At 44.6% G+C, this 26,630-nt stretch overlaps 1 protein-coding gene and 1 long non-coding RNA gene across 3 annotated transcripts in view; one reads left to right on the plus strand and one right to left on the minus strand.

Moving 5' to 3' along the window:
* Positions 1-26,630, plus strand: part of PASK (PAS domain containing serine/threonine kinase) — a 45,472-nt gene that overhangs the window by 15,834 nt on the left and 3,008 nt on the right. For both annotated transcript variants that reach the window (XM_044432871.1, XM_044432872.1), the window contains exons 12-18: positions 2,454-2,635; positions 14,061-14,228; positions 16,741-16,866; positions 19,015-19,149; positions 19,943-20,142; positions 20,845-20,978; positions 26,291-26,431. In XM_044432871.1, the coding sequence (XP_044288806.1) occupies positions 2,454-2,635; positions 14,061-14,228; positions 16,741-16,866; positions 19,015-19,149; positions 19,943-20,142; positions 20,845-20,978; positions 26,291-26,431 (1,086 nt within the window). The remainder of the gene's footprint in view (positions 1-2,453; positions 2,636-14,060; positions 14,229-16,740; positions 16,867-19,014; positions 19,150-19,942; positions 20,143-20,844; positions 20,979-26,290; positions 26,432-26,630) is intronic.
* LOC123024750 overlaps positions 1-26,630 on the minus strand; it is a 33,688-nt gene that overhangs the window by 2,110 nt on the left and 4,948 nt on the right. The window contains exons 3-4 of the long non-coding RNA XR_006414983.1: positions 10,441-10,660; positions 925-1,103 (exon numbers count right to left, since the gene is read on the minus strand). This is a non-coding gene — a long non-coding RNA (uncharacterized LOC123024750). The remainder of the gene's footprint in view (positions 1-924; positions 1,104-10,440; positions 10,661-26,630) is intronic.

Genomic DNA, 26,630 nt, shown 5'->3' on the forward strand with positions numbered 1-26,630 from the left:
ACTGAGTCTTCTTTTTCATGCTCAGGAAGATCAGTGTCAGAGGGGGAAGGAGCAGTTTGCTCTGCCTCCTTCCGAGTAGAACTTGCAGCTTCTTCCTTCTCGGTACTCTCTGGCTTCGCTGAGGGTTCAGGCGTTTGCTCAATGGGCCGGGAGTCAGAGGGAGCTGCAGCTGCTTGCTCATCTGCCCCTAGACTGAGTTGTGGAGTCGGCTTTTGGGTACAGGGTGTTAAGCACAAGACCTCCTCATGAGTCACTGCCCCTGTGGGGGCTTCATGCACGACAGTCTGCAAATTTGATTGCAGTTCCTTGTACTTCCTCATCTAAATCATTAATAAAGATGAAGAACATTGGGCCTAGGACTGAACCCTGCGGCATCTTACTAAGTTACCTTTCTCCAGTTTGAGAAGGTGCCATTGATGAGCACTGTGTCCAATTTAGCAGCCAATTATGCATCCACCTAACAGTTTTTCTATCTAGTCCACTTTTTGCTAATTTGCTTGTCAGGATGTCATGGAGAACTATATCGAAGGTGAAGGCTTTGCTAAATTTGAGGTTGATTATGTCCACAGTGTTCCTTCTGTCCATTCGGGGAAGTTATCCAGTCAAAAAATGAGATTAAATTTGTCTGACAGGATTTACTTTTGATAAATCCATGTTGGCTTTTATTGATCACTGCATTTTCTTTGAGGTGCTTGCAGACTGATTTTTTTAAAAATTTGCTCCAGAATTTTTCCAGGGATTGATGTCAGACTAATTCAGCAACATTATGCTCAACTTTGAATGCTCTGAATGGGCTGGTTGGTTATCAGAGGGCTTTACCACTTGTATGAAATGAACAGCAGAATATTCTGAAAGCCAAAGTTGTGGTGCTCCATTATGAGTAGCTTTAGAATGGTATTAGACATGTTCAGGCTTTCTTCTTACCTTCTTTAATCAGCAGGTGATGAGAGGGAATGCCTCAGCTCCATCTCTCTGTTGCCACATCTGTTGCCCTGTATGCATGCATGGTAACAGTACAAGCAGGACAGATACCCTTCATGATTAACTTCATGGAGAACATCCATTGATAAGGAGGCTCCCTTCTTCAGATGATTGCCTGGATGCTGGGTGGATAAAAATCAATGATTTAAAAAAAAAAAAGATAAAATGATTTTTTAAATTTAAATCAGATTTTTAAATTTTTAATGGATTTTTTAAAATAAAATGCCTTTTGAGGAAAAATCTAAAGATAGTTTAAAAAAAATTAAGATACATTATAGTCCCAAGGGTTATTCATCATAAAATAAGGGTTCATTTCTGGTTATTGTAACATGAGTCTGTATATTCATGCAATGTTCAGGTTTTTTGGAAAAGGAATTCCATTAATCCATTCACAGTGTTATGCTCTTCCAGAGGTTTCTGCAAGATTATTGGGCAACTTTTCTATCTAGAAGATGTCACAGATGCTTGGTTTTACAGTTCTCAAAACTGAATTTGTGTCTACTGAAATCACATACCTCTTCAAAGCAAAATGTCATTTAATAAACATACAGAGTTGAGAAAAAGATCTTAATCCCATTATTCATTTGCAACTCTATGTATACAGATCAATCCCTTACTTCTTAGGTGCTAAATTTCAAAAATTCAATGAATAGAAGAAGACTGTTGGTAGTGGAATAGATCTGCACAAGAAGCTAAGTGTGAGGAAGGAGGAGTAAGCAATGAAAATGAAAATGAAATCTTTTGAACAGAATACTCCAGAAGTCTTTGGGGGTTTTTTTTTGTATAGCCTGAGATTTATCATATTATTCTTCCGTTGGGGGAGAAAACCTATAATGACAGCATGCTGTAAAAGAGACCCAGTTTAGGAATAGTTTAATGAAGTTCCTCTATTTATGGGTAAGGCAGACATGTGTGCAACTTATGTAGAAAATTATGTCTAAAACTGACTAGTGATTTAAATAAAATGCACTCTACTTGGATGCAGCAATAGAATACAGAGGGGTGGAGCTGAAGTGCTCCCTCTCTGCATGTTGATTGAACACAGTAATGAGAATGTCTGAATAAGGCTCCTTGTGTATGAATTGTATTAAGTTGCTGCTTAAGATTCTGTTGGTCTCTGTTCTAGGAGGACAAAGCCAGTAGGGGGTTTGTAATTGTTCTGTTTTCATGCCTTGTTAATGTATTGTTTTAATCAATTTTAATTGTGTCTGGGCTGCCCTGAATGCCATTTTTAGTGGAAAGGTTGGGTGCAAATGATATTAAAAAATGATGGTTTTGCATTGTCCTTTTCTTAACTGCTCTGACTTACCCACTCTCAAATATGGTTTTAAGAATTTTCAAGGAAGGTTTTTAACATCCTTGTTAAAACCTTGTGCAGAGAATATTTGTTAATTTTTTTCGTAGAGTTTTTTTCCTAGAGTTTCCTTATTTCTGACCATGATATCAGTCTTGTCTTGTTTCACATTTTGTAGGCATACTTTTTGAAGTGAAACGTGTGGAACTACAGGACCCTGCTAGTCTCTTCTGTATTTGGGTTAGGAGAGACCTCTTCCATTGCCAGAAACAAGCAGCAGTAAAGACACATTTATTACTTTCCAGTTTGGGTAGTTCGTCCCAAACCCTGGGTGATGTCTCTCCAGTAAGCTTTGCAGAAGTAAGTATAAAAGACCATGTGTCCATTTAATTCATGGTTTATGAGGATGAAAGAAAAGTGATCAAGTAGTGCAGTCAGCCAGGTAGTTTGGGCTCTGTGTGTACTTCATAAACAGCCTGCTGCTGGTTTTCACAGGAAGATGGGACACATTCTATATCATTTTCTTAATTTGGCAACAATTTGTGCTCTACTAGTTGGTTATTTTTAATGCAAGTATTTATTATAACTTACTCAAACAGCCTAATCTTCATATGTTGTCCTTTTTTCCCTAGCCATTGTGTTGCCCCCCCTTTAATTACTACTTTTCTTCTGGTTTTTGAAAGTAAACTACAGTTTTACTACATTACTACATTTATTTTTATATTTTAAATGGACAGGTAGATAGTCCCACCCACCCCCAGAGAAGGTAAAGACTAATATTGGATTAATGAGAGATAAAAATGAACCATGACACATAGGTTAGCTGCATCACATCCATGCATTGTAATGAGGAATAGAGTAATAAATGGTGCAAACCTTCTTTGAGTTTTCCATTTGGTGTGAAGATGTTTTATTTGCTTTCACTATCCAGAAAAGGCAGGGATCATCTTACCTAAAGTTTAATGCTATGTTTGGTGCTGCAAATGACTTTCCAGCTCTTTCCCTGCCCTTACTAGGACAGAACTCTGTTATTTTTAGATACTCTTATATGTCTCTTACTACTGCTGATCCTTATTAGAAACTTCAAGGAGCTCCTATCTTCTCCTACTCCAAGTTTTCTTATATTTTCAAGCCTTCTGTGTTCTTTGCTTTAAAAAAAAAACACAATCTAGTCTTCTTTCTGCTATTACTTCTTCCTTTGCCTGCCTATAAGGAAAAAAGGAGATGAGGAAGATGGCAAATAGAAGGACCTTCTCAGTGGCTGCCCCTCATTTATATAATAGACTTCCCCAGGAAATTTGCCTGGCCCCAACATTTCTTTTTTGATGCCAGACAAAAACGTTCTGCTTCTTCAGATGTTCTCCAATTGATTTGTCAAATTGTTGATTATATATTGTTTTCCTGCTCACCTTATTTATTTATTTATTTATTAAAACATTTTTATGCTGCCCCATTCGCCGAAGCCTCGGGGCGGCTTACAACATAGATAAAACAATAAGTTAAAATCCATATAAAATAATCTTAATTAAAACACACATTATAAAATAAGCCGCCCTGGCCAGATAAAATTCAATTGTATTTAGCATTTAAAATGTTGCTTAAATAAAAAGGTCTTAGCCTGGCGCCGAAAAACAAATAACGACGGCGCCAGGCGGACCTCTCTGGGGAGCGCATTCCATAACTTAGGCGCCACCGCTGAGAAAGCCCTTCTCCGAGTAGCCACCCTCCTAATTTCTCTCACGGAGGGTTCCCAGAGAAGGGCCTCTCCCGCCGATCTCAGGGGGCGACTGGGCAAATATGGATGTAAGCGCTCCTTCAGGTAACCAGGACCCAAGCCGTTTAGGGCTTTATAGGTCATTACCAACACCTTGAATTGGGCCCGGACTTCAATGGGGAGCCAGTGAAGCTGACGGAGAACTGGCGTCATGTGAACATAACGTCCAGTCCCCGTCAGCAGCCTGGCAGCTCTATTCTGAACCAATTGAAGTATCCAGACCGTCTTCAAGGGTAGCCCCACGTAGAGCGCGTTACAGAAGTCAAGACGGGAAGTCACCAGCGCATGAGTCACTGTTGCAAGGCAGTCGTACTCCAGGTAGGGGCGCAGCTGATGAATCAGCTGAAGCTGGAGGAAAGCACTCCTCGCCGCTGTTGTCACCTGAGCTTCAAGTGAAAGCTCCGGGTCGAGGAGCACTCCCAAGCTGCGGACCTTGTCCCTAGGAGGGAGTGCAACCCCATTCAGGACAAGGTTCAGGTCACCTTCTCCGAAGCCCGAACTGCCAACAGGACCTCCGTCTTGTCTGGATTGAGCTTCAGTTTATTGGCCCTCATCCAGCCCATTACCTCGGCCAGGCACCGGTTCAGTACAGCCACTGCCTCACCTGGATTGGTGGAAAACGAGAGGTAGAGCTGGGTATCATCAGCATACTGATGGGTCCGCAGCCCACACCTCCTGATGACCTCTCCCAGCAGTTTCATGTAGATATTGAACAGTAAAGGGGACAAAAAGGAACCCTGCGGTACCCCATGGCAAAGCTGCCATGGCGCAGAGCCATAGTCCCCCAACACCACCTTCTGGAATCGGTCGTTGAGATAGGAGCGGAACCACCGCAAAGCGGTGCCTCCGACCCCCAATCCCGCCAGCCTATCCAGAAGGATACCATGGTCGATGGTATCGAAAGCCGCTGAGAGGTCCAGGAGAACCAACAGGGACGCACTCCCCCTGTCCTTCTCCCTGCACAGGTCATCGTACAGGGCGACCAAGGCAGATTCAGTACCGTACCCGGGTCTGAAGCCGGACTGAAATGGGTCCAGATAATCAGTTTCATCCAAGAGTGCTTGGAGTTGTCCCGCCACCACTCGCTCTAACACCTTGCCCAGAAACGGGATGTTGGCCACTGGTCTATAGTTAGCGGCCATCCCTGGATCCAGTGACGCCTTCTTCAGGACCGGTCGGACTACCGCCTCCTTTAAAGGGGCAGGCACCCGACCCTCCCTCAGAGAAGCGTTAACCACTTCCAAGATCCAGGTTCCAATCCCGTGCTTGGAATCCTTTATTAACCAAGATGGGCAAGGGTCCAAAAGGCAAGTGGTAGGACGTACTCGTCCAAGCACCTTGTCCACATCATCGGGCCGCAATAACTGAAATTCATCCAATAATTCTGGACCAGACGGCAGCGTTGGTGTCTCCCTTAAAACCTCTGAATCAATAGTGGAATCCAGCTCGTGATGAATCTGAGCAATTTTCTCCCTAAAATGCTCGGCAAAGTCGTCACAGCGGGCCTTTGAGGGTGGAATCAGCTCTTCCTTTGGCCCTGGGTGAACCAGGCCTTGCACCACTCGAAAGAGCTCCGCCGGACGGCATTGTGAGGAGGCAATGGAAGCGGAGAAGTGTCTCTTTTTCGCCGCCCTCACCGCCACAGCATAGGCCCGATAGTGGGCTCTTAAGTGTGTTCGGTCAGATTCATCCCGTGATTTCCTCCACCTACGCTCTAGCCGTCTCCCAACCTGCTTCACTGCCCTCAATTCTGGAGTGTACCAAGGGGAAGAGCGGGCTCTGCCCGGTGGGAGAGGGCGCTTAGGAGCGATCGTGTCTACAGCCCTGGTCATCTCCCCATTCCACAGTTCAACCAGAGCCTCGACAGGAGCACCCGTCTTGTCAGCCGGAAACTCCCCCAGAGCCTTCAGGAATCCTTCCGGATCCATCCGGCTCCGGGGGCGGACCCACACAATCGGGTCTGCACCCTTACAGAGGGAGATGTCGCTCTCGAGCACAAACCTCACTAGGAAGTGATCTGACCATGACAGGGGAGTCAAGCATAAATTCCTCACCCTCAGACCACCCTCTTCCTGCCCCGTCGAGAAAACCAGGTCCAGAGTGTGTCCACGTTCATGGGTCGGGCCGGTGACATGTTGAGACAGCCCCATGGCCGTCATGGAAGCCATGAAGTCCTGAGCCGCCCCGGTCAGACTAGCCTCGGCATGGATATTGAAGTCCCCCAGGACCAGCATCCTGGGGGTCCTCAACACCAGGTCCGAGACAGTTTCCGTCAGCTCAGGCTGGGAGACTGTTGGGCAGAAGGGTGCACGGTACACCAACAGAATTCCCAATCTGTCTCGGTCGCCCAACACCAAGTAGAGACACTCCAGCCCTGGTCTCGAAGGGACAGGAAGTCCCGTGAGAGTGATGGAGGCTCGGTAAACCAAAGCGACCCCCCCTCCCCTCCCCTCCGGCCGTGAACAGTGCTGGACCATATACCCGGGCGGGCACAATTGGGAGAGGGCAACATCCCCCCCCTCTCCCGCCCACAATTCCTGTGGTCAAGTGCTATACGCCATTGGTTTTGATACATAATTGGGGTTTTACTGTTGTAGCATTTTTATATGCCTTGAGACTCCTGTAGGCAGCATATCCATTTATAAATAAATAGTCATTTCCATGGCTGCAAACAAGCAAAAGTGCAAATCAGCCTGGAACGCCACATACCTCCTTTAGCAGAAGCAAAAAGCAAACCATCCCAAACTTGTTACAAGGACTCCTGGGAGTACCACCCCGAGGCTCTTGTAAGCTGCCCCGAGGCTCTTTGTGAATGGGGCAGCATAGAAATGTTTTAAATACATACATACATTATTATTATTATTATTATTATTATTATTATTATTATTATTATAACATTTCTATGCCGCCCCTTGCCGAAACCTCGGGGCGGCTTACAACATGATAAAATACATTGAAATACAATAGTACATAATAAATTACCATTAAATATAACAATACAAAAAATACATTGATTTACAAATACAAAATTAAAATTATCAGTATAAAATAAAAATATAGGAGGAGAAAGAGAAGGAAGAAGAAGTTGCCCAGGCCAGATCATATGTTTTAACAATTGAAATGATGTTTAAATAAAAAGGTCTTTACCTGGCGCCGAAAAACCAGTAATGACGGTGCCAGGCGGACCTCTTTGGGGAGTGAATTCCATAGGTTGGGCGCCACCGCAGAGAAAGCCCTCCTCCGGGTACTTACTCTCCTAATTTCTTTCATGGAGGGTTCCCGGAGAAGGGACTCTCCCGCAGATCTCAAAGGGCGGTCGGGCATATACGGACGTAAGCGCTCGTTCAGGTAGCCAGGACCCAAGCCGTTTAGGGCTTTGTAGGTCATAATCAACACCTTGAATTGGGCCCGGGCTTCAATGGGAAGCCAGTGAAGCTGATGGAGGACTGGAGTCATGTGAGCATAACGCCCCGTCCCCGTCAGCAACCTGGCAGCTCTATTTTGCACCAATTGAAGTGTTCGGACTGTCTTCAGGGGAAGCCCCACGTAAAGCGCGTTACAGAAGTCTAGGCGGGAAGTCACCAGCGCGTGTGTCACCGTCGCCAGGCAGTCGTATTCCAGGTAGGGGCGCAGCTGATTAATCAGCCGAAGCTGAAGGAAGGCGTTCCTCGCTACCGCTGTCACCTGAGCTTCCAAAGAAAGCTCCGGGTCGAGGAGTACACCTAAGCTGCGGACCTTATCCCTAAGAGGGAGTGTTGCACCATTCAGGACCAGGTCAAATCCACCCTCTCCGAAACCCGATCCGCCAACCAACAGGACCTCCGTCTTGTCTGGGTTGAGTTTCAGTTTATTGGCCCTCATCCATTCCCTTACCTCGGCCAAGCACCGGTTCAGCACAGCCACTGCCTCACCTGGATTAGTGGAGAATGAGAGGTAAAGCTGGGTATCATCAGCGTATTGATGATTCCGCAGCCCACACCTCCTGATGACCTCTCCCAGCGGTTTCATATAGATGTTAAATAGCAGAGGGGATAGAATGGAGCCCTGTGGTACCCCATGGCATAGCTGCCATGACGTAGAGACATGGTCCCCCAGCACTACCTTCTGGAATTGACCGTCGAGATAGGAGCGGAACCACTGCAAAGCAGTGCCTCCAACCCCCAATCCCGCAAGTCTATCCAGAAGGATACCATGGTCGATGGTATCGAAAGCCGCCGAGAGGTCCAGAAGAACCAACAGGGATGTACTCCCCCTGTCCTTCTCCCTGCACAGGTCGTCGTACAGGGCGACCAAGGCAGATTCAGTACTGTACCCGGGTCTGAAGCCGGACTGAAAAGGATCCAGATAATCAGTTTCCTCCAAGAGTGCTTGGAGTTGTCCCGCCACCACTCGCTCCAGCACCTTGCCCAGAAACGGGATGTTGGCCACAGGTCTATAGTTAGTGGCCATCTCTGGATCCAGTGACGCTTTCTTCAGGACCGGTCGTATTACCGCCTCCTTTAAAGGGGCAGGCACTCGACCCTCCCTCAGAGAAGCGTTAACCACTTCCAAAATCCAGGTCCCAATCCCGTGCTTGGAGTTATTTATTAACCAAGACGGGCAAGGATCCAATAGGCACGTGGTGGGACGTACTCTTCCAAGCACCTTGTCCACATCATTGGGCTGCAATAATTGAAATTCCTCCAGTAATTTTGGACCAGACGGTGGCATTGGCGACTCCTCAGAGACCTCTGATTCATTAGTGGAGTCCAGCTCGTGACGAATCTGAGCGATTTTCTCCCTGAAATGCCTGGCAAAGTCGTCACAGCGGGCCTTTGAGGGTGGCATCGGATCTTCCTTAGGACCCAGGCGAACCAGGCCTTGCACCACTCGAAAAAGCTCCGCTGGACGGCATTGTGAGGAGGCAATGGAAGCAGAAAAAAACTTCTTTTTCGCCGCCTTCACCGCCACAGCATAGGCCCGATAGTGGGCTCTCAAGTGTGTTCGGTCAGATTCATCCCGTGATTTCCTCCACCTACGCTCTAGCCGTCTCCCAACTCGCTTCATCGCCCGTAATTCAGGTGTATACCAAGGGGAAGAGCGGACTCTGCCCGGTGGGAGAGGACGCTTAGGAGCGATTGTGTCCACAGCCCTGGTCATCTCTCCGTTCCACAGTTCGACCAGAGCCTCGACAGGAGCACCAGTCTTGTCAGCCGGAAATTCCCCCAGGGCCCCCAGGAATCCATCCGGATCCATCCGGCTCCGGGGGCGGGCCCATACAATCGGGTCCGCACTCTTATAGAGGGAGAGGCCGCTCTCGAGCACAAACCTCACCAGGAGGTGATCTGACCATGACAGGGGAGTCAAACATAAGTTCTTCACCCTCAGGTCATCCTCTACCTGCCCCGTCGTGAATACCAGGTCCAGAGTGTGTCCACGTTCATGGGTAGGGCCAGTGACGTGTTGAGACAGGCCCATGGCCGTCATAGAGGCCATGAAGTCCTGAGCCGCCCCGGTCAGTCCAGACTCGGCATGGAGATTGAAGTCCCCCAGGACCAACATCCTGGGGGTCCTCAACACCAGATCCGAGACGGTCTCTGTCAGCTCAGATAGGGAGACTGCTGGGCAGAAAGGTGCATGGTATACCAATAGAATCCCCAATCTGTCTCGTTCGCCCAACACCAAGTAGAGGCACTCCAGCCCTGGTCTCAAAGGGACCGGAAGACCCGTGAGAGAGATGGAGGCTCTGTAAACCAACGCGACTCCCCCTCCCCTCCCTTCTGGGCGTGAACAGTGTTGAACCAGATACCCGGGCGGGCACAACTGGGAGAGGGCAACATCCCCTCCCTCTCCCGCCCAGGTCTCCGTTATGCAAGCCAGGTCAGCCCCCTCATCCACAATCAAGTCATGGATGAGGGAAGATTTATTATTGATCGACCTGGCATTGAGCAGCAGCACTGTCAGACCCGAGGGGTGGTTGACAAGGCTACCTGGCGCCCTCTGGTTGGGGGCAGGATCAGAAGGAGGGACAGGTGTCAGCCATCTGTCCATCCTTCTTCTACGTGGACACGTTAAGCCCCTATTGTTGTAACGACCATTGCCCGTGACCACGCCAATAGCAGCCCCCGTGGGTTCCCCAGGATATATAAACGTCGACATGGCCAGGAATGACTCAAAGCACTAATTAAAGCAGGGTAAGATTATAAAGTAGGTCGGAGGAGGAGAAAAAGAACGATAAAAAGAAAAAAAAAGAAAAAAGGGGATCCTTCCTCTTCCCTGAGAATCAGCAGTAGGCAAGCCTATTTCAACAAGAGTCCATGGCCAGCCCAGCCCCCCTCTCGTCCCCCCGAACGGCACCCCAAACGGCACCCCATACATACATACATACATACATACATACATACATACATACCATCAGGGCCATACAGGATCAGGCAGAGATGTCTCTCTGTGTGCTAGTTGGTGTTACCATGGGGGTGATTTGGCAGCAGCACAACATCAAACATGTAAGGGACCTCTGCCTTCCTCCTCCAGATAAACTCAGCAGGAACATAGTGATGATGGCACAGGTGGGAGAACAGAGCAATGGTTCTTCTTGGCCTCTTTGTTTTTGTGTCAAGCCAGACCTTTACCTTGGGATGACAAAATGCACACCACCAGATGGCAGTGTAAATCAAGAAACAAATTTAGCCCTTTGCAAACAGTTGGAATGGACAGAAATTTGTCTTGCTCCTCCAGGCTATCCTGGTCTAGCAATCCTGACTTCTCCAAAGTTAGTTTCCTCCAATGAAGCTGGCATCCTGTGCTTCCCAACATTTCTTTTGAAATACTAATTTATTTTTAAAAATCAAGCAAACTTTAAAGATTCTTCTCTTTCTTCCTCCCCACATTCTGAAAAAAGGAGGGAAAGGTAAGAAATCTAAGCTTCATCAAAATCCAGGGCCTAGACTAAACAGGCAAATGTGGTGTTCACCCACTCTTTAGAAGAATTCAGGAGCAGCCACTGAGAACACCTCACATCTTCATCAAACATGCCTTATACATGCCTCACATCTTCATCAAACATGCCTTAATCTATACAAATCTTTGACGCAAACACACTTGGAATATTGTGTTCAGTTCTGGTTGCCTTACCTGAAAAGGGTAATTTAATTGAGTTAAAGAAAGTACAGAGAAGGGCAACAAAAATGATCAGGAGGCTGGAACAGCTCCCTTATGAGGAGTGGTTACAAGAACTGAAACTATTCAGCTCAGAATGAGTAAGGGGCGCAACATGATAGACATTTTTAAAATAATGTGGAAAGGAAGACATTTTTCTCCCTCTCCCATACACTTTAACTTGGGGTCATCTCTTGAAGCTGATTGGTGGAACTTTAGGTTGTATAAAAGAAAAGTACTTCACACAGAGTATAATTAAACTGGAATTTGCTGCTGGGGGCGTGTGGCGATGGCCGCCATTCTGAATTACTTTAAAAAGGGATTGGACAGATTCATGAGGAAGAAGACTTTCAGCGGGTAGTAGCCTTGTTGACTGTGCTTCCTCCTTTACCAGACTGGGTGGCATGCCTGCATATACCAGATACTGAGATGCTTGGGGAAGAGGAGGTCTTGCACTTATCCTGCTTGAGGAATCCTGTGGGCAACTGGTTTGCTACTGTGTGCATGGAGTGCTGGACTAGAAAGACCGTTGGTCTTATCCAGCAAGGCCTTTTTTATGTTCTTATGACATGGTTGAAAAGGGGTCTTACAGCATCAAATCTATTATTAAAAATCATTCTTCTGATCTCTGCCTTACTTAGGCAGTGGAAGGAGACTGAATGTCTCTGTCACACTAGATGTCATGTGCGCGTGCTTAGAAGAGTCTCTGACACACGCACAAGGGGAGGAAAATTCTCATGAGAACCAGAGCATCAGTGAAGATTTATTTCTGGTTCCAGCAGAACAACCTTCCCACCCTACTCTCACAGATGGTGTGATTAGGACAGAGCCAGATGGTGTTGTGCCAAAAGAAGACAAAACAGAGGCACAGGAACAGGGTGATTTGGGGGGTAAAGAAGAGAATGAACTCCGATACAGAGTGTGAGAACAAAACTGATAAGGAGCAAGCAGAATTTGAGGATGCTTGTTCTCGTAGGCGCATGCACAGACTGGGGCAGATGGAATCCTGATTAGCTGAATGACGACAAGAGAGAGTTCACAGCGCCCCGCCTCCAGGGGTGGGACCGCGGAGGGTTCATAAGCAAAGTGTGGGGTAAAGTTCGTCAGAGCGAGAGGTCAACTTTCTATCCTGTTTCAATTTGATATGTATAGCTTTTTGGAATAAAGATGTTTGCAGTATCTGCTGGAGTGATTGCTTTCTCTGGGAAGGATCGCCAGCCTCACAACACTGGAAGGAACCCTTCCATTATCACCATTACCCTAGTAAATGTACAGTCTGAGCTTATTTTGTGGAGGCTGGCTTGCACTCAGTGTGTATTAACATTTATTTGCAATGCCATTATGAGCAATTACCATACTCCTTTCCCAGCATGGGTTGTAGAGGAACTGCTGTTGTAGGAATTGCATTAAGCTATGTTAAGTATCTTTTCTCCTATGCTGCAGTGTGTATTACTACACTCACATCCTGTGTATGACGGACATTTTTTATTGTTTTGTGATTGCATATTCCTACATTGTTGGGATGTGGTAATTTGAGCAATCCTGGACAGAGACTGAGCTCTCTTTATCCTTGCTTATGTTGGCAGGAGCAAGTATAGACCCTTTTTGCTTAGATGTAATGTACATGAGGGTGCTTTTAAAAGTTCTTTTTTTCTTTAGAATGCAGTTTAGTAGTTACACCTCATTCCAAGCATGATGTTTGAGGGGCAGTACCTTCCTGTGTTTCATTTCCTTTGGGAAAATTCATGGAAGACATAAAGCGTTTCTGTAATACATGGGTTCCTTTGCAAATACATAATTGAGAACAGCTTTAATTTGTTTAATAAATAAAAACATTCCCAGATTATTTTTATTTAAAGTTCTTATTTTAGTCTAAATTTGGGTTTAATTTCTTGTAAGCCCCCCAAACCTATGGGAATATGGTGGTGTATAAAAATCAAAATAAATAAGAAAAATAAGGTGGAAGCAGACACTGCAGCACTCCTACTGAGCAGTAATTCATAGCCTCACATAACATCCCCAGAGAAGCAGACCCTTGAAAAGTGGCCTTCTAGAGTTCAAACCTACCTCTCTGTTTTCCACAGATTCTATTCATTTTTGCATATCCAAGCCCTTCTGTTAAATATATACATTGCATCTGCTTGAATTCTTTTTTCAAGCAGATACGCTTGAAAAAAAGCAGATACGCAGATACTACCCATACGTAGTATGGGTGTGGGTGTCTTAGCCGGGGAGAAAAAAATAGGCCCTGCTAATAATTTACCGTATTTAGAACACTTAGTGACTTTCTAGATCAGTCTTATACAAGTTTGTGTCCTCAAGTCATATTAGACAACAATGCTGATAGTTGTAGTCAACATATCTGGAGAGCAGCAGGCAGGGGAAGGCTGTTCTAGCTATTTCCTGGCAATTCTGTGCAGTCTCCCAACATAAGGATGCCCATCACTGATGGGCAAGTTTTGCCATTGTTCACAACATACTCCCAGAGCAGTAGATAGAATTGCCAAGATGCTGATCACTGGTATATTTAGAATGGAGAAGTTTGCCAAATGGATCTATTTTAAGTTATCTAGGTTTTTAAAATCATGTAATCATTAGTTGAAATGAGCATCCTGTGGGGTTAATAAAGGTTGAGTACAAGAATCATTTTGAATCTATTTCAAATGTGTAAGTGGTTGCAAAGATATAAATAGACCACTAATGTAAACAGTTGGATGGACTTAAAGAACTAGCCCAGTAATTTTGGGGAAGTTGCTGCTTACAATACCTGCTTATCTTTGCATCTTCCTTGTTCTGCTACTTACTGATTATACATACAATGATTAGGTCACTCAGATTTTGTAGTGTGTATCTGTCTGTTCCTTTCTACTGCAGTTGATCAAACCTGTGCCCTTGCTTGAGAATTCACGAAAAGCTGAAGAATTGGAAAGATTGAAGGCTTGTGAAGGAGACTATGAAAAGAAATATGATACTTTTAAGCTCATAGGCAAAGGAGCTTTTGGATTTGTCTGGACAGCCAAATGCAAGAAGGATCTCAAGGAGGTGAAAGAGTAAAAAAAACAAACTTTGTTTAAAGATTTTATATGTCATCCCAATACTAAAAGTCTCTTAATAGTATTCAGAAACACTATTTCTCAAGTGTTTTCTTAGTATATTGCTCATTCATAGTCTTTTTGATTTTGGAAAAATGTGTTTGTATGTAGGTTTCTGAAGCACTCAATTTTCTTCATTGCAGAGTTCAGTTAGAAACATGGTTATTGATGAATACAATTTAATGGGCCTTTCAAATTAAGCTATTTATTTATTGCTTGGCATTATGTTTTAAGTTGGTGATTTGTGTATTGCGCATTCAAAAGAGTTTATATTCTCAATAATTTGTTACAACTCTAGACGGATATATTTTCCCACAGGATTAATATAATTGCTATTTTAGAGGTGTCAAGTCATCTCCTTCCTGTTTGCAGAGACCAGGAATGTCAGCCTCTTCTTCTTCTCAGTAAGACATAAAACATGCATAATTTAGTTGCTAGGAGATGTGGCAGCTGGTGTTTCAGCCTACTCCCTTAGGTCTGTAAAGTGCCTAGCTAGTATCCTTAAATTACAGGCCCAGCAGGCAGTCTGTTGTAATCTGACAACAAAATCCTCTAATATTTTTGATATGGGAGGTGACTAAGGATATGGGTCATGATAGCTATATAATAACTCCAGTATCAGAGGTAGTATGCTTCTGTACAGCAGTTGCTGGGGTATACAAGCTGGAGCATGGTATTGGATTCATGCTTTATGCTGCTGACCACTGTGCAAACTGGATTAGCTAAGCCTTTGATCTGATCCAGCATGGCTTCCTTCTTGTTTCTTTCTTTGAGATGAGCAGTAGAGGGCAGAAGGTAGATGAGTTATCTACTGGTAGATCTCTAGGTGACATGCAGCACATCAGAAGGAATTGTGATTCCCATCAGCTTAACAAAACATCAACAAAAAGAAAGGAAGCTGGTGTTGGATGAGAACAGGAATAGATTTATGATTATGACTTCTGCGCTAGCACTATAAACAAATGCCTGGGCTGAGTATGTGCTCAGGAACATCCTGTTTCTTAATTCCAAGGGTATGATTGCTATCTTGAGCCTTGATTGTGAATTCGGCTTCACTTGGTGGACTCTGGGGTTCTAGTAAAAAAAAACCCAAAGTTGTTCCAAGAAGCTTGAAGTTTGCCCTTTTTTAGGAGGGAGTGGGGATGAGTCAGAAAATGCTGAACTGCATGTTTAATAACAGTGAACAGCTATAACACAGTACTGCTTAACAGAGAAAACTTCACATTTTTCCATGAGTCTTGAGGATATAGATATGTTTTGTGTGTAGCAGAGTTAATCTATTTTGTCTGTTTCCAGTTGATGTCTGGGATTAACACCTACTTGGAACAGACTTCAATTGATCTATATTGGGAATGGTTAGGCCACCTATTGCAACACACTGTTCTCTGTTTTAATCTGGAGCTCAGTTATAAGAGGATGTTGGAATCAGTACAATATATAGTGTGATCCTTTCCAGCTGTGGAACGCTGGGATTGATCTAAGTACAATTTGCTGCAGTTTTCATTTGCTGTATTCTTTCTTGATAGTCTGTACATGGATGTTAATTAAAATTCAGCACATAATGTTATCTTGATCTAATGGCATAGTCATATCACGATTCCTTGATGCCCTGTTATTTTAGTCAATGGACTTGTGTACACAGGAAGCAGGAAGGGACAGGGTTCAAATTGCAAAAAACTGTATCTGCAACATTCTAAGCAATGTTTAGAAATTTTAGATAATGGAACAGTGGTGGCCTTCCTACTAGGAAGTTTAGAACCATAAAATCTTGGGAGAAATTTAGAAGAGAAGGACTTCCTGAGCGTTCCTGGTAATACCCTGTGTATAACAAATGAGACATAGTACTCTTGCTTCCCACACTTACAAAAATCCAAAGACAGCAAAAGACCTATCAGCGGGAGCTAGTGGGCCTCTGTATATTATCCTTTAGAATAATTGGGTTTGAGTCGAGGAGAAAACACTAGCAACTCCCTAGTGTTTTGTCCCAGGAGATTAATAATATCTTTACCAATGGTGGAACTCTTACGTTAAAAGCTATGAGCAGCCATCCTTCTGCAATAATTCATGTGATCAGGCTGTACATTGGTGTAAACCTAGATGTTCTGATGTAACTGAATTGTGAAATAGAAACCTGAAACTGTAAGTGGTTATTAGTGTAGTACTACTTACAATTGTCTCCAAAAATTCTAATTTAGCCATTACACAGTTAAAAGGAGGAAGAAATGCATGTAAGGAATACATTTCTAGCGTATATGAAAGAGATTAGAAATAATTGTCCAGAAGTACTTATACAAAATGCCTATGAAACATTCACATATTTGAGCTGTCAAATATACTGCTGAAACATACAATCTTTTAGAATTCATTTGTTCTGATTATTTTTTAAGTACCTTACTTATTTCTCCCCTGCATTTTAGTTGTCTGCTTAATATTAATCTCCCTTTCCCTTGTGTCATTCGCAGGCTGTAGTGAAGTTCATTTGGAAAGAGAGAGTATTGGACTACTGCTGGGTAGAAGATCCTGAGCTGGGTACAGTCACTCAGGAGATTGCAATTTTGAGAAAGCTTCAGCACCCCAATATCATTAAGGTATAGTTGGTTGAGATATGGTTTCTGTTAAATTCATACAGTGAGCTCTTTTATTGTTTGGGTTTGTAGCACAAATTCACTGTGTTTGGCATCAGTAGTGGAAAATACAGTTGGATGTCAAGAATTTGTCATATATGAAGTTGACTACAAATTTTTATCTGGTGTGAATACCTGTCCATGCAGTAAAATCTGTGATACTGAAGTTAATGTTCCTATGTAAAATCTTAAGTTTTAGGATTCCCCCATAATTTCCACTGTTTAACTGGATCCATTTCAACTGGGATTTTGGCCAGGTTTTTGCATAGGAACAATTTTGATTGTCCTATATGATGACCTAAGTATGGAAAAAGATGGAGAAATGTTATCCTGTTGATTCTCTGTTATCTTTTGGTAGCTTTTGATACCAGTAATCATAATACCCTTTTAGAAAGACTAAGTGAAGTGAGACGGGGTACTGCACTGTAGTGGTTCTGTTCCCGTTTGGATAGTTTGTTTCAGAAGGTGGTGCTTGCTGAATACTGCTCAGTTCCATGAATTCTTCTCCAGCATGAGCTTCTGCATGGTCATTTTTGTTGCCGTGATATTTAACAGTGATGTGAAAGTTTGGATTGTGGTCAACTGGTGTTTAGAATGCATTGCCATCAGTATGCTCATGACACATAGCTCTAATTTTCCTTTTCATCTTTAACAGGTGAGTCTGTGATGTGCTAGATAAGCGCCTGGTTGTGAGAGTGGACTATATGAAAGCTAATAAACAAATCCTTGAAACTTTTTTGGAAACTGCAGTTTCTGCAAAACATAGCCAGATGGATAGTGGGGTTCAAACGATCTGAGATGGAACATCACTTCTGGCTGATTGTACTGACTGCCTATATATTTTTAATCCCAACTCGATGTCTTGAGTTTGACCCTTACATGGCTCAGAATCACAGTACCTGGTGTAGACTGCCTCTCATGGTATGATCCTACCTGAACACTGTGATCAACATCTAAAGCTCTCTTCTTAGAGCTTCCCCCCAGAGAGGCTCAGAGGATGACAACAAGGAAAAGGGCTTTTTTGGTAGTGGTCCCCTGATTGTAGAGTGCTCTCCCCGGGGGGAATATCTAGTGCCAGTTAGTCTTGGTTTGTATGTCATAGTGTCAGATTGTGGCTTAGCATACAGTTTGTGGGATTTTATGCTGTTTGTGAGCCACTTTGGGTTCATAAACAACTTGATGAAACAAACAGCTTCCATTTTTTAAGAATATAAAAATCAAGTAGCAGATGGCTTGATGGTCTGCAGCAACTACAATGATGAATGAAATGCACCAAAGTGGAAGTTTTGGGACAGCTTGTCCCAGACTAAGAGAGAGATCAGCAGCGGATCTTTTGATTAGACCTGGACTTCTCTGATCCAGAGAAGTTGAATGTAGTTTCTTGAGTATTACCATATCTGTATTGCACATTGGTAAGCAGAAATCATATATAAGCTTTGTTAACTTTAAGAAGGCTTTGCCAACCCTTTCTCCTTTGTGTATAGTTTATCTGAATATACTTTGTTTACTTATAAACCTGGAAATATGCCAGTATAGGTCTGCTCAGAGGAGCTGCTTCCAGGTTCATTTCTAATCTGCATCAAACCTACAGAGAACACATGCATAAGGTATGAATGTGCAGTCCAAATCCAAATTTGTTACTGGACTATTTCTGGGCTGTTTAACCCATAAACCCATGGTTTGCCACCATATGAATTGGGGGTCTGGGTTAAGACTTTATTCTACTGGCATTTAAAGGCATATGTTAGGCTTCATTGTTAGTTGGTTTTAATGTATTTTCACCCCCTCCCCCATATTTTCAAACATTTTTGAATGATCAAAGGTTTATGTTACGTTTATCATGTTATGAATTGACCAGAGAACTTTGGCTATTGGGTGGTATAGAAATGTAATGAAAAGGAATGGAATGAAATTTCTTGTTAGTTCTCAATTAAGGTATTATGTGATAGCTATAATATATATATGTGATAATAAATCTCCATTTAGGTTCTCCTAAACTGAAATTTCTGAATTTAATTGTGTTATAATGTAGCTGAGTCATTTTTTTCCTTAAGGGGAACGCAGTGAGATAAAGTTACTTTGAAGTAATCATATGGCATCCTTTGTCACTAGGTGCTAGATGTATTTGAGAACCAGCAGTTCTTCCAGCTAGTCATGGAGAAGCATGGAACAGGTCTGGATCTCTTTACATTCATTGATAACCAGCCTGATTTGGATGAGCCTTTAGCAAGCTACATATTCAGACAGGTACGATTTTTATTTATTTATTTTAAATGGATCTACAGGTTATTAGCTGATAAGGTAATGGGAAAAACTTTCCTGATGCAAATGGCCATGGGGAAGTATGGTTGAATTTAGCCTGTTGTGTTTCAGATGGTTAAAGCCCTTCCCACCCCCCAACTGGGACTCCTGTGACTGCTTATTTATTTGAAAAAAAGTCATGCAATTACAAATTGTGTCAACATATACACATCTCTTTTGGGCTATATCCATGATGCATTTATCAGCAACACATTGTAATCTGGGGAAGAAAAAGGGAGGACCTCAGTGGCAATCAGTGAAACATCCCCTGTTTTGCTTTCCTTTGCATTGCAGCTGCCTAGATTTCCATTGAGTCAGCCCCAGTAACTTTCAAATAACTGCAATAATTTTCACATGTATTAGTGGGAAACTATTTAGAATGAATGCCAGGTTCAGTACTAGCTCTGGGCTGCAAAGTCTTTTTAGCCCTGACAGCAACATGTGATACTGACTTGGGTTGCACAAGAAGCTTCCTATCAGTGATCCGGATACAAATCACTTGTTGCTGTTTGCAGGGGCAGGGAAAGAACGATCTGTATGAGGATCAGTCAGGAAAATATTTTACAGGCAGGGTAGTCAGGGAAACATGGGGCATGCTAATAAATAAAGTTTGTAACTTTTTAATGAACACAACTAGTTTTCAAAGGAAAACACTGGTATAAATTTTCTAGGCATTGTAATTTAAATTATTTGTAATAGAGTCAGTTCTGATTTCTGTTTCTGTCTCATCTTTGGCCAGCTGGTATCTGCTGTGGGCTATCTACGCTGTAGGAATATTTTACACAGAGATATCAAGGATGAGAACATCATAATAGCTGAAGATTTCACTATTAAGCTGATAGACTTTGGTTCAGCTGCTTACCTAGAACCTGGCAAGCTGTTCTATACTTTCTGTGGGACAATTGAGTACTGCTCACCAGAAGTTCTCTCAGGCAATCCGTATGTATGCGTTTAGAGTTCATTCCTGAATTAATAAGCCAAAATAAGAATAAGTGAGCCTTTTGGTTGTGACAAACTATGAAGACTTCCACTAACCAGAGTATCCCAGTTCAGACTGTGGTTAATAACTTAGGAACAAATCAAGATATAAGCCATGGTTTGACAATGATATAATATCCTTGCTTGTTCTAAAGCTGTTCAGTATAATTTCCTGGTTCACATACTATGGTTGATTAGTAACTTCTGGTTTATTTGCTTGTTTCTGCAAAGAGAAAAGCAAAATACTTGCATGTTTAATAAGCCAAGATGCAATAGTCAAAAAATAGTCAGGATAGGAGATGATTCCTCCCAGTTGATTTAGGCTTTTATATTCTGTTGGTTATCATTGAACTCAGAAATTATTTTGATCTAGAACACTCTTTCTCCAAACTCTTTTTGGGTGGGCAGGGTGGAGAGTTCTGCTTGACCAGTGATAGACACACCTGTGCCATTTTTTCAACAAGATCTCCAGAAACTAGATGCTGGGTGATGGGAGTAGAGGACAAATGTTTTGGGAGGTATGAAGAAGAAATTGTGTTTGGTTCATTTTTCATCCAAATCCTATTCTTAAACAGTTATATGTGGAGGTTTTTTTGCTCGCATTTTCCTTTTGGTTGAATTTTTGGAGAGCATTGTTGTCTTGAACTGTGTTTTCCTCTGTAGATATCTAGGACCAGAGCTGGAGATGTGGTCACTTGGTGTAACACTTTATACAATCGTCTTTGGAGAAAATCCTTTTTGTGAACTGGAAGAAACTATGGATGCTGTATTAAGGCCCCCATACAGTGTGTCAGCTGGTGGGTATTTTGTTAAGAAGTTACAGATGGAAAGGAAACAGGCCAAGGGCTAATTTTTCTGGGTGAGACCATTGAGATAATGCTGAAGTAAAATGTTCAGTCCCCTTTCACATTCATTTCAGGCCTCTGATAAGCCTGGAGATATAAAGAGGCATGATAGCTTGTGACCAGTAACCATTATGTTCTTTGTCGTGGCCTCTGTGCATCACACATATGGGTGCTGCGCCTGCACAGTGCCTTTGGCTGGAAGATTGCCAGCTAATGGTTTTTGGTGGGAAGCTCGGCTCCCCCTCCCCCCGTGGCCTATAAAGAGCGGAGCGTCCGCCATTTTGTTCAGTCTTTGCAACCGCCGTTCACTGTGCCTCGTGCCACTTTCGACTTTCGCTCTGACCATTACTCGTTAGCCTTTTCTTCTCGATTGTTCCAGTTCTATAGTTCCGGTTTTTTCTCCTTATTCCTGTTAGTTAAATATCTCTGCTTCGTATAGTTCCTGTAGTTTTTTCTCTATCACTCTACCTTCTTTCGATCTATCTAAAAAAACCCCCCCAAAAATATATGCTTACCTTCTGCACTCTTTTTCCTTTTCTGCGATGGTGCAGCGAGCGGCTTTCCACAAATGCGCGGAGTGCGGGTCAAAAATGTCACCAACTGACCCGCATGACCTATGCCTCCTCTGTTTCGGCGAGGGGCATAGGACCGATAAATGTGCTCACTGCCTGGCCTTCTCCAAGCAGGCCAGGAAGAATCGCGAAAACCGCTTCCGGAGGCTCCTTTGGGATCGGGCTCTCATGCAGTCCGACCTGTTGCTTTCTGCTCCAAAGCCTGGCTCCGCTTCAGTAGCCCCACCTTCACGCCCTTCGGACAAAGGCGCGTCTGCTATGGTGGCTACCTCTGCTTCCCCCAAAAAGAAGCATGAGAAGTGGAAGCATGCTGAACCCGAGAAGTCGGCAGGCCATAAGAAGGCCAGGAAGGAGAAAGTCTCCAAGCCTTCCAAAAAACCGAGGGACTTGGATCGTCCTCGTCACCGGGATTCGGATTCGACGGCACCCTCAGTACCTGTAGCGCTCACGGTACCGACTCCACCCGACCCGGTTCTTCAGGAGCCTGTGTGGGTTACCCCTCAAGGGTCCCCGCGCCGCATGGCCAACCTCCCATCTGCGCCCCTTCCAACTCTGCAAAGGGGCTTGATTTCTGATGGAGAAATTCAGGACTCTCCCCTTAGGGCTCGGTCGCCTACACCCATGCCTGCGGCCACTGTGGAGGCAGATGCAGGGATGTCCCCACCTGGGAGCCGGAGGAGCCGCTCCATGGAGCAACGTTCGGAGGGATGGCGTCGCCCCTACTATCATACCTGGGGTGATCCACTCTCTGTAGGATATTACCCCGCTCCTATGGGTCGGTCCTCTCCACCATCTCGCGACCGACTACATCTCTCGGACCCGAGACGTGTATCTCCACGATCCCCTAGGGATGGTAGCAGCCGCTCTTTTTCTCCAGCGGAGCTTCGTCATTGGCTCCACCATACTATGGTGCCGATTCTGATGATTCAGAGGGCGATTCAGCCTCCCCAGACATCGCCGTGACATCCCAGGGTCCTGCGTCACCGGACGAATCTCACGTCTCCTTCGCGGAGCTGATGTCCAGACGATGTCCAGACTTGTCCAGTCCCTCGACATCGACGCTGTCCAGCGTCCGGAACCGACAACGGACAAGTTCTACGATGTCCGCGGAGAGCAGTCGACATTGATCATCCTGCCACTCATAACCACCCTTCGGCAAGTGATGACGCAGCCCTGGGACTTGCCCTCCCACCCTCAGCCTACATCCAGGAGGTACGAATCTATGTACTGGGTTCGGGAGGAGGACATCCCCTTACTCCTCCACCACCCCAAGCCGAACTTGGTCATAGTGGAGTCCTCCCAGGGCTTGGATTCGACGCTGGAGAAAGCCTTCCTTCCTCGGGACAGACAACAGACTCTTGCTCGCCACATCCATCGAATGCGATGAGATGGGACGGTCCTGGCGAAGTCCATCCAGAGGATCCTGGGCCATATGGCTTCCTTGGTTGCTGTAGTTCCGCACGCCAGGCTTTGGCTCTGTCCTCTACAACTTCTCTTCAACAAGGTGTACCATCCTCAGAGAGACCCACCGTCGAAATTGATTCGAATCCCATCTTCCGTACTCCATTCTCTACTTTGGTGGTCGGTACCAGCCAATCTGACTGTTGGAGTGCCCTTCAGAGCATGGCCTCCTTCGATAACCCTCGGTACCAACGCATCTCTTCTGGGATGGGAAGCGATATGCTCCACCCTGTATACCCAAGGCACGTGGAATCATCGAGAATCCATGAATCATATCAACTTCCTCGAGCTATTGGCAGTACTCAGACCCCTGTGCTCTTTCAAGGACATTCTTCAACATCGGGTCGTTCAGATAACCTTGGACAATGTAGCTACCGTCTTCTATCTGAACAAGCAGGGGGGAACGAAGTCACCGACTCTGGCCAGACTTTCCATGAAAATTTGGGACTGGTGCATTCCGAGAGACATCACGCTAATGGCTGGTCACCTCACTGGTGTGGACAATGTGCAGGCAGATCTTCTCAGCAGGCACATGTTCACCTCTCACGAATGGGAGCTAGCGACCATCTTTTCCAGCTGGGGGTTTCCCGACGTGGACTTATTCGCCACCCAACAGAACAGGGTGTGCAATGCTTACTGCTCGAGAGCGGGAATCGGAGACGCATCCTTAGGGGACGCTTTCATGATCCCATGGAACAACATGATCTTTTATGCCTTCCCCCCGATCCCTCTTATGATGCGGGTCATAGCGAAAATAGTGCATGACCAAGCATCGGGGATACTAGTTGCCCCTTGGTGGCCACACCAAGCTTGGTTTGTGACACTATTCGACATCTCTCACGGGGAATATCTTCATCTACCATCGTTTCCATACCTTATAACCCAACAGGATGGTATGCTTCGCCACCCGGACTTGCTCTCATTGAATCTAACAGCGTGGCGAATCCGATGACTACCATTGTCCCCCTGGTACCAACGACAACTTCAATTGAATCGAATCCAGTTGTCGAATCCAATCACTCTGGTGCTTCCTCTTCCTCTGTTCATTCTGTACCATCGGATTCAAGACATGACCTGTCGAATTTGACAGCTTTTCACCCTGATATCCAACATATCATTGATTCTGCCTTAAAGCCGTTCACAAGGAAATCATACGCGGCTAAATGGAAACATTTTTTCAACTTTGCCGAGTCTCGTTCGTTCTCTCCATTCATGTCATCTATACATCAAATCCTTCAGTTCCTATTGGAACTGCACCATTCTGGATTAAAGCCGTCGTCTATTAAAGTATATACGGCAGCAATAGCCCACTATCGTGGCTTAGTCGATGGATCACCTCTCTTTTCTCAACCTATCGTAAAGAGATTTCTTAAGGGACTATATAAGCTTAACCCATTAATCAGACCAGTAATGCCTACCTGGAGTCTTTCTGTTGTTCTACAAGCCCTTACGAAAGCCCCCCTTTGAACCATTGGCAGCAGTGGATCTGCGCCTGGTTTCATGGAAGACAGCATTTCTCGTGGCGGTCACTTCAGCCCGAAGGGCCAGTGAACTTTGCGCTCTCTGCATAGACCCTCCTTATTTGAACTTACACAGGGAGAAGGTCGTTTTATGCCTTGACCCGTCTTTTCTGCCTAAAGTGACTACGCCTTTTCATATGGGGCAAGATACTGTGTTACCTGCCTTTTTCCCGTCACCGTCAACTCCACTAGAGAGATCTTTGCATTCACTTGATGTTTGGCATTGCTTAGCCTTTTACAGATTGAGGACTGAGTCTATTTGACGTTCAAATAAACTGTTCATTAAGTAGAGATCAGGGCGATCCAGTCACGCCACAGAGACTGTCCAAATGGATAGTCCACACTATCATCTTATCAACTAGCTAAGATAGATTTGCCTTCAGTCCCTCGAGGCCATTCCACTAGGGCCGTTGCAACCTCGTCCGCCTTTGCATCTGGGGTCTCGCTTGATGATGTATGCCAAGCTGCCACTTGGGTGAACCCCTGCACCTTCGCCAGACATTACCGTCTTGATGTTTGGGCTCGACGGGATTGCTCCTTTGGCAGAGCCGTTCTTTCGTCTGTTCTTCACTGAGGACACCTTCCCTCCTCCTTTATGGTAAGCTTGTTAATCTACCCATATGTGTGATGCACGGAGGCCACGACGAAGAAAAGCAGGTTGCTTACCTGTAACTGATGTTCTTTGAGTGGCCATCTGTGCAGTCACACAACCCACCTGCCGGCTCCGCTCGGTGTCGGTGAGTGGATACATCTATCGGTACCGAAGGTTCCCTTTTTTCATGGTACCGACCCTCTATTTCCCTATCTCGAATTACAAATTTTTCCACAAGGGGGCACACGTTCGGTCGCAAAGACTGAACAAAATGGCGGACGCTCCGCTCTTTATAGGCCACGGGGGGAGGGGGAGTGGAGCTTCCCGCCAAAAACCATTAGCTGGCAATCTTCCGGCCAAAGGCACTGCGCAGGCGCAGCACCCATATGTGTGACTGCACAGATGGCCACTCGAAGAACATCAGTTACAGGTAAGCAACCTGCTTTTACTGGTCTTGTCAGAGGCGACATAGCAAACAGTTCCTTCTTTTGCCCCTTTGCAAGTGTGTTAGGCCAAATAATCTTGGGGAGTAATGCACTTCAGAAGTAGGTGCTTGCCTGCCAGATTTCTTCAAAAGGTTAGGGAAAAGCTGTCTTTCCCTAGGAAAAGCAGTAATTGGGTTTTTGTTTTTACAAGTACATGCATGTAACAGTCATACCACTCACAGGCACAGAAGTGGTATTTACTGTATTGCCTCTGGATTGCGCTTTCCAGTTTGTACATCATTTTTGTGTGACTTGTGGATCAAGTAATGAATTGTGTTGCTTCAAAACAAAGCAGAACAATCCTATTTCCAAAGATCTATGAGGGATTTGCTTTTTAAGCAGACAGCCAACTGGCTATTACAATTATATGAATCCTTTGGGACCATCTAAGCAGGTGGTGCTTAAGCTTGACTCTGCTTCATTTTTGTAGCTAAGTGGAGGCTTTCTTGAGGGAATAAAATAATTACTCAAGAAGCTGTGTGTGTGTGAAAATTTTTGACATGTGATGAGTGGATACTGTATTTAAAATCATTCAAGTTGATGAATTTGCACTAGTGCCTAATGTAACTAGAACAATTGACAGACTGAATGCCAGTCTGAAAGCTACTGATATTATTATTCTTGCTTCCCTCAGACCTGATGGATCTTCTTTCTGAGCTCTTGCAGCCTTTTCCAGAGAACCGTGCAACTCTAGAAAAAGTCGTGAAGGACCCTTGGGTGCTGCAAGCTGTGAATCTAGCTAACTACTCATGGGAGAAAGTATTTGCTAAGACAGGTAGGTGGGAAGGGTTCTGAAACATAGTTTCTAAATGAGCACAAACTAAAACAGTATAAAATGAATGATTTCCCATTCAATGTAGTTTTCTCAAGGATATTGGACACTGGGGTGGGATAGTTTGTTGATTTGAAATTGATCTCTGTGGGTGCTGTCCAGTACAGCTTGATCATGTCAAGGTAAATCCAGCTGTGTTCAG

Source organism: Varanus komodoensis, unplaced genomic scaffold, assembly GCF_004798865.1.
Source record: "Varanus komodoensis strain SLA01 unplaced genomic scaffold, ASM479886v1 scaffold25, whole genome shotgun sequence".
NCBI classification, from domain to species: Eukaryota; Metazoa; Chordata; class Lepidosauria; order Squamata; family Varanidae; genus Varanus; species Varanus komodoensis.